The following is an 8,517-nucleotide window of genomic DNA, read 5'->3' on the forward strand; positions in this document are numbered from 1 at the left end:
ATATGTGGGAAAAACGGAAAACCTTTGGGTACATTTTGTGCCTTTTCAAGGCTACTTCTCTTGTGTTATAACTGGCAGCACTTGAAGGATCAGAGGAGCTTGGGGTGGTGGGTGGAAAGGAAAGGCATGTATGGGGGATGAGGAGTGGGAGCAGGCTGAACAGAGTCCAAGAAGACTCCTCTTTCTGTCCCAGGTGGATGCAGCCCTGGACTACCAGGAGTTAGGAGAACTGCTTTCTCATTCCTAGTTCTGCCATCGACTATGGGTCGGACAAAGTTCCTGCTCACTCTGTGCTTTAGTTTCCTCTTCTGTAATCTATCAATCGGTTCTTATTAAACACCTACTATGTGCCTGGCACTGTGATGGAAGTGGAGGAATACAAATAGAATCAATTTTGTGCAAGAATTTCTATTCTGATTGTGAAGACAAGTAACATATAGAAGTAGAAACAGAATAGCTATAAATAAATACAATACAGTTGAAGACAAGACATTTGGGAGGAGGGCATTAGCAGCTGATAGGTGAGGATAAGGAGAAACCTTATTCTACAGTTTGGATTAGATGCATTCTGAGGTCTCTTCCAACTTTCATTTTATGATTCTGTGATTCTATCGCCTCTGAGATATTGTCAAGATTTTCTCAGGCTGGAAATACGAGAACTGCTCAGAGGATTGGCCCAGGAGATTTGACCTGCTCTATTTTTGACCTAGGCTAATTTACCCCTTCCTTAGGCATCACGGTGACCCCCACACTCCCTGGAGTTCACTATATTGATGCCAAATTTATTGACATAGCCTGCTGCATCTCAGAGTCACCAAGCTCAAGAGAGTCACCACACTCAGCTTGATCCTGTTTCCTAAAGGAGCTAGGTAGTATAGTGCATGTTGTGGTTTTCATTCCTGTCCAACTCTTTGTGACCCCATTTGGAGTTTTCCTGACGAAGATACTGCGGTGATTTGCCATTTCCTTTTCCAGCCTATTTTACAGGTGAGGAAACTGAGGCAAACAGGCTTAAGTGACTTACTCAAGGTCACACAGCTATTGTCTGAGGCTAGATTTGAACTTAGAAAGATGAATCTTCCTGACTCCAGGCCCAGCTCTCTCTCTCAACTGGCTGGATTTGGAGTTAGGAAAACCTGAATCCAAATCTTGAATCAGACACTTAATAGATGTGTGAGTCTGGGCAAGTCACTTAACCTTTCCCCAATTTCCCCAATAAAATGGAGATATAATAACACCTGCTTCCCAAGGTTGTTGTAAGAATCAAATGCATGACATTTAATATGCTTTGCAAACATTAAAATGTTATGCAAATGCTAGTTATGACACAACTGATTGAATGGTGAAGTAGATAAAATGCTGGAACCGGAGTCTTGACCCGAGTGAAAATCTTGCCTTGGACACTTACTGTGTGACTCTGGCTAAGTCATTTAACCTTTCTGGGCCTCAGTTTCCTCGTTCATAAAATGGAGGCAATAAAAGCAAAGTGTTATTGTGAAGACCCGATGAGATAACTTGGGTAAAGCGCTCCTCAAACTCTGAATGTGCTATGCAAATGCTATCATTGTTATTATCACTAATCATTATAATTATTCTATCTCTTCCAGTCTGGACACTGGGACACTGTTTTAAACTCCTTTTATCTCTTGAAATTTGAGGAATTCCCGATTCTGGAGTAGTTATGAGCTCTGATTCTCTTTGTCTTGGAAAAGATAAAAAGCTGATTTTATAGATTCCTGCAATGGACGTATAAACTAGTCTTTGAATCCTTTGCCCCCTTTGTGCTATTTCTGCTTATGCCTTGATAGGCCCCAACTCTAGGTTATGCTCTCTATTCGGTTTCTTCACCCCTATTCTTTTGCTGCAGTTGGAAATCATTATCGGGTTCATTAAAAGTTAAATTATTTAATCTCAACTGGGTGCTCACTGCTGCACAGCAATCCTCATTCTCTCCTGATGGACTCAGCAGTTCCAAACCTTCTTATTACTGCTTGAGCTTTAGAAACCAACCATCAGCAGAGGTCCTTATCTCCTACTTTATTGAGAGCCCATTCATTGGGAGCTCTCTTTTCTTTTTTGTTCTATACCTCATTCACCTTCATCTGCCTCATTTCCCTCCTCTGCATTAGTTTCTGGCAGAAGCAACCTTTCCCTTTGCCAAGGTCAACCTCTCTACCAGTGCCTGTGATCCCATCTCTTTTTGTCTGTTCCAGGATCTTGCCCCTTTGATCAGTCTCTCTCCCTCTCTCTCTCCCTCTTCACCTCCCCCCTCCCATTTTTAACCTCTCCTTTTCTACAGGCTCCTTCCACACTACATGGGCCACCCAGGTCATTCACAGCATTCAAAAACCTCCCATCCCCTGCAGCTAGCATCTGATATCTCTTCTTCCTTTTGTCAAGTCACCCACCTTGACTTCGATGCAGGTTTTGACACAGTTAATCACATCCTCTTAGATTCTGTCTTCTCAGGACTTCTTTGACACTGCTTTCTTGTTTTTTTCCCTCTTTGCTAGATCATTCTTTCTCAGTTTACTTTGTTGCATGTGTGGGATCTATGTTCTGCCCCGTATCTGTGGGTGCACCTCAAAGTTCTATCCTAGTCTCTTCTCTCTCTCTTTCTACTTCTTTCTTTTTCTTATTCTGTTTTCTTTCTGTGGTCTCTTTAGATTACATGAGTTAGATGATCATATTTATGCACTTGAGAGTGAGACTAAAATATCCAAAATATACATAATCCAGCCTTCATGTCTCTCCTGACCTCTAGTCCTACATCAAACTGTTGGCTATCTTTACCTGCATGTCCCATATGCACTTCAAATTTCATGTGTCTAAAACAGAACTTACCATTTTTTCCTATTAAACTCATCCTTTTGCCAACCTTCCCTTTTTTAAGTTGAGGTACTACCAAGTGTCCATTTCCAGTCATTCAGGTTTACAAGCTCAGAGTAATCTTTGCTTCCTCTCCCTCCTTTATCACTCCCCCCACCCCAATTCCACCAGTTGCCAGACCTTGTTCTTATTACATCTGTCATTCATCCTTTTCTCTTCACTCAAACTACTTCTCCAGTTCTGGCAACTGGCAGGCAACAAACATTTATTAAGTACTGTTTGCCAGGAATTTTGTTAAGTGCTAGAGATACAAATATAAGTAAAAAATAAAGACAATTCCTGTCCTCAAGGAGTTTGAATTCTAATGGGGGAAGAAAGCATATAAACAGGAGCAGAAAAATTGGATAGGTGAAAGTATTGGGGATGGGAGAAATTCAGAAAGTCAGAAGTATTTTCTGGCAGGGAAGGAAGCTTGGCTAACCTAAGCCCTTCCGAAATGGAGGCCTAGGAGGGAGTCTACAGTAGAAGAATATGGCCAGCAGTTCACTTAAGACCTCTTGCTTAGACTATCATAAAATCTCTTAGTTGGTTTCAGCTTTGGTCTCTCCTCTCTGCAATCCGTTCTCCATGCAAGTGCAATACAATCTTCCTAAGTCACAGGTCAGACCATGCCATTCCCCAGATCAAGAGACTCTTAATTGACTATTGTTTCTAGGATAAAATAGGAACCCTTCAATCTGGCACTTAAAACTCCTCCTAAGCTAACCCTAAACCTCCCATTCCAGATTTATCTCACATTGTCCCATCTTCTGCCTCTGCCTTTTACAATCCTTAGCTTCTTTTAAAACCTCTGCTTAGATGGCACCTCCTATGGGAAGCCTCTCCCAGTATGCTTAGTTATTAGCACACTCTTCTTATCGCAATGTGTTTGCTTTTCTATTTACAAATTGAATTTCCCCTTTAGAATGTAAGCTTGAGGGATGTGAGGTTTGGCTTTTTACATTTCCTCTTTTAGCACAGTGTAGCAGGCATTTAATAAATAATTGGTGCATTGAATAAGTAGAAAAATTATTTTATTGATCTCAGAAATGAATGCATGAACTTATTTGAAGTACAAAAGCAAGGAAGTGTGTAGTGGATAGACACCAAGTCTCAGGAACACCTGGGTTCAAGTCTTACTGCTGTCACATACTGGCTGTGTGATTCTGGGCAAGTTCCGTAACCTCTCAGGGTTCCAGACACCTTGGCCCGTGGGCTAGCCTACTTTCCCCCAGAGGTAGAACATGGATTTCTAAAAACACTGACCAAGGTCCTGACTACCTAATGGTGGAATTTGTGGCTGTGACTCTTGGAGATAGGAGTGGGGTCTTCCCTGATGACTCAGGTTATGGAAGCTTTAACCCTGCTGGGGATAGAGTAGGGGAGAGGAGAGCTGGGAGTGTCTGTGCCACTGTCTGAGAGAAGTTTGGATAGGGATGTGATTGGTTCTCTATGGCTTTGGCTCTCCTGGCCCAATGAAATTCAGTCCAGAATAGCTGTCTTGGTGCATGATCAGCTGGGGCACTGCTGGCTGCTTTCATCAGCTGACTTAAAAAGGTACAACACATTGACAAGAGGAAACATGAGTATGGCCCCAAATGCAGAGCCCAGTTGTTCTGCTGCGCCACACCACACGAGGGCGCTGTGGCTCAGGTCACGCAGGAGAACCCCAGTCATCACCTTCACGTAGCTCAGGGTCCCAGTGAAAAGTATCCAAGAGATAACCTGAAAGCACAAAGGAAGACATACCCCTTCCCTTCAGACAGGATTCTCCATGGCAAAAAGAACCCTATGGAGCAGACCTGCCAGTGTAAATGGAGCCCCATTGGCAAGCTGTTTTCCCTTCAGCACCTGAGATGACTTCCCCACCCCAAAACCAAACTCAATGGTCTGATACTTACTCTGGTCTAGAAGGAACTGAGGCAGAGAAAGGGAGAAGAGGGGAGGATGGAAGGAGAGAGGAGAGAGAAGGGCAGAAGTTACTCACAATGATGGCTTCTCCCCACGGAGAGTCCTTCAGCAGAGGGCAGGGACTCAGGACAGCCATGGCCATGTTGTAGGCTCCAAAACCGGTGCCCACCAGTGTGATGACTCCCAGCCACAAGAGAGACCTGGGGAAGGAAGCAAAAGGTTCTGATGGGAAGAAGTGTCCCCAGCTCACTTGTCACTGCCCAAAAAGTACCTTTCACTTCCCTCCCATATACATACCTCCAAAGTAAACTTCTAAGGGGAAGACTTTACCTGATCCAAATCTGAGTGATCACCTGCCAGCAGCCATAGAAGAGTGTGATAGGCCTGGGGAGCCAGGTGGGCTATTTAATCCCTGTATCCCCCTGGGGAAGTCCCTTCTCTTTTTCAAGCCTCAGCTTTCTGATGTGTAATTATGACAGTGTTTGATCAGGGTTACCTTCCAACACTGACATAGTTGATAGAGAACTGCCCCTGAACCCAGGAAGACCTGGGTTTAAGTCCTGCCTCTAGCAAACCAACTGTCTGACCTTTGGCATATTTGCCAACTTTCCAGTATACTAGGCAATTTCTTAAGACTCCAAGGGAAGGTGCCAAACTGAAACTGCTTCCTCATCTGTGAATTCCCTTCCACAAATCAAGTTCACAGATCCCTAGCCATATCCCTATATACTTTCTAAGGTCCTAAGCTCTGATTTTCTGTGACATTCATTTGGTCTATTCTCTGATTTTATTAGGCTAGAGTAGGGCTTCTTAAACTTTCCCCACTCAAGACCCCTTTTCACTGTCTGGCAGTGTTTGTTATGGGGGGCAGCGTTCAGTCCTGAGGGTGTGCAGTGCAAAGTTCATATACTTTTTATTCAGAACCAAGGCTGCAGTGAAGTTGCAAGATGCAACACAGAAAAGTGCTGCCAGAAACACCTCTGATTCATTACGCGTTTGATTTTTAATACATTTTTGGTCATTGCGTGTTCAGAAACCTTTTACTGTTGCCAAATTTTTTCGGCCTCATCTAGGGTGGTGACCCACAGTTTAAGAAGTGCTAGGCTAAAGGGAGGAGAAATCGAGCCTAAGAGAGGGGGTATGATTTGCTCAAGTTAATGGCAGAGCTGGGATTAGAACCCAGAAGTCCTTATTTCCTGGTCAAGTGTTTTATGCACTGCATCATTCTGCCTCTCTGTGGGACTGCTCCTTGTTACCCTCTCCTTTCCCCATCCCCAACTCCTGCTTACCCCATTCCCAATGGAGAGGTCCTTCAGGGGCCAGAGCCTTCACCTACCTACTGGGCAGGCACATAGCCAGGAGACAAGCAAGGGGGTTGGCCATGGCACTAAGTGCTGCAGACAGGTGGTAGGCCAAAGAACCATAGGACATGCAGGAGTAACTCTGAACAGAAGGGAGGATTCCATTGGTGAGAGCATTTGTGAAGACCACCAGGATATAGATGAATGCCAGTTGGACCTGTGGCCAGACAGTGGTCTTCTTTTCCTCAGGCAGGGCCACTGATAGGCAGCTGTCTCTGTTACTGCTGCCAGCTGAGGTTTCCTGGAGCTGGAAGGAACTGAGAGTTACCTGGCCGACTAGGAGATCCTCAGTAGAGAGCTCCCACTGCTTAGGGAGGCGAGTTAGGCCAAAGAAGGCAGCCAGGCAGCAGGCCATCATTATTGTCAGTAGGAGAAAGAAGACAAAAGGGGAGAAGTTGGCTGGTATGTGGCAGGTTTCCAGCGGAGGGGTGCTGGTGGTGAGGTCAGGGTTCAGAGTGATGTTCAGAGATCCAAGGGTGAAGGATGCTTTAGTGATGTTAGGTGACTCAGTAGTCATAGAGTTGTTGGTGACTTGGTCACAGGTGTTGAGCCCTGAGCCCTGGGCCAGAGCCACCAGAGCAGGGAGGAGACCACTTAGCCCTTCCCCAACAAAGTAGGAAGTGAGATACTGGGCTGGCAGGCGAGCCATGAAGGGCAGGAAAGTGACAGATGAGGTGCAGTCCACCAGGGCGAGGAAGAAGGTGAGGACTAGGAAAGCTGTGCTATGGGGAACACCAGCCACCATTGAAGTCTTCTCCCATAAGAAAGCGAAGAGGAGGCAGGCAGTCGTGCCCAGGGCCAGCACAACATAGATGACTGGGACCTCAGAGAGGCAGCCAGGCCGGAATCGGTGGAGCAGGGTGATGAGGAGCGGCCCTACATTGGCTAGCTGGATAATGATCGTGAGGTAGGAGGGTAGGTACCAACCCTCGGGGAGTTTTGTTACCAGCAGAGGCAACTCTACCCAGAGTCCATTGATGGCCACCCAGGAGCCAGATCCAAAGATGCAGACTAATAGGTGGATGAGCAGAGCCATGGAGATTCTTTCCTTGGGCTTCCCTGGGGACTTCCAGGATTGTCTAGGGACCCACCTATTGAAGGGAAGAGGAAATTGTTTAATTTGCTGTATTTACCCACAGAGCTTTTGTACCTTGTGCCCATATTTTAGTAGCTAATATCAAGAGGGAATATTACGATAAATTGTTCCCCCATCATTGGCATAAATTCTCCCCTCCTCTCTCTCCCTCCCTGACTTCCTCACAAGCCTTAGTGAGAGCAGATAAAGAGGTGTGAATGGCATAGAATCATATATGTTAGAGCTAGAAAGGAACACAAGAACACAGAATGTTAGAGCTAGTTGGACCCCTTTTTATACAGAAGAGAAACTGAGGCCCAGAGACGGGAAGAGGTTGGACCATTGGTCAGGAGACAGATGGCCAGGAAGCTTGACAATGGATTACAAAAATGAGCCCTACCCCTGAGGGGCTGGGGGAAGTGGGAGGAGTGTGGACAAGTAGAAACTAGAAAGGATATGTATATGACGGGAAGCAGGAGCCGGGCAGCTTAAAAATTGTTGAGAGACAAATGTCTAGTGGTAGTAGGGAAATGAAGCAACCACTTGGGTGTATGCGAATGAGAAGGTCCGGGTGGGAGGGGAGAGGGGAGGTTGCCAGCCGCACATTTTGGCTTGAAGTGAAGGTTTTGTTTGGGGAATTGGCCAGAAAGGAGCTTGTTTCCTGAATGTCCAAAGAGAACCAAGAGATATAAATATAGAATGGACAAAGGAGAGACAGCGAGTGAGAAAGAGCCAGAGGGCCTGAGAGTTAGAGAAGGAGAGAATGAGGGGTCAGCAGAGAGGGAGAGATGGCAGAAGAAACAGAAACAGTAGATGAGAGAGAGAAGAGTGGATGAGTAAGAGACAGCGTGAAAGACAGGAGAAAGTCAGAGAGGAAGAAAGGCAGGGAGAGAAAAGCTGAGAAACAGAAAAAGATACAGAGCTCAATGAAAGGAGAGAACAACATGAATGTGGGGGTGAAACTGAGAGGAATTCAGTGACTGGAGGAACTGGCAGCTCACTAATCTGTGATTGTAACTAGAACTACGACTTGTAACTAGAACTATAACTTGTAACTGTAACTATAGCCACCAGCTATAGGAAGAATTTCATATCTCCCCAACACCCCATCTCCCACACATCCCATCCTACCCATAAGTACCTTCCTTAGACCCTAGGCCTCCATCCTGGACTAGCCGGAACTGTAAGAGGGAGCCTGGGATGACAGCAGCCTGGAAGCTACTTTATCTGTAGCTAATAATCCTTTTCTAAGCACTTTCCCAACCCTCCTTTGGGTTTCACAACCAGGAAGGGGCATGGCAG

At 45.6% G+C, this 8,517-nt stretch overlaps 1 protein-coding gene across 1 annotated transcript; it reads right to left on the reverse strand.

Annotated features, from left to right (window-relative positions):
* Positions 1-4,033: 4,033 nt before the first annotated feature.
* Positions 4,034-7,176, reverse strand: SLC52A3 (solute carrier family 52 member 3). The gene is made up of 3 exons (XM_036752334.1): positions 6,116-7,176; positions 4,856-4,979; positions 4,034-4,593 (listed from the first exon to the last, which is right to left on the reverse strand). The coding sequence occupies exons 1-3, from the start codon at positions 7,174-7,176 to the stop codon at positions 4,381-4,383; spliced, it is 1,398 nt and encodes a 465-aa protein (XP_036608229.1). The 3' UTR covers positions 4,034-4,380.
* Between the last annotated feature and the right edge of the window lie 1,341 nt (positions 7,177-8,517).

The sequence above is a fragment of the Trichosurus vulpecula genome, chromosome 3 (genome assembly GCF_011100635.1).
Source record: "Trichosurus vulpecula isolate mTriVul1 chromosome 3, mTriVul1.pri, whole genome shotgun sequence".
Taxonomy (NCBI): Eukaryota; Metazoa; Chordata; class Mammalia; order Diprotodontia; family Phalangeridae; genus Trichosurus; species Trichosurus vulpecula.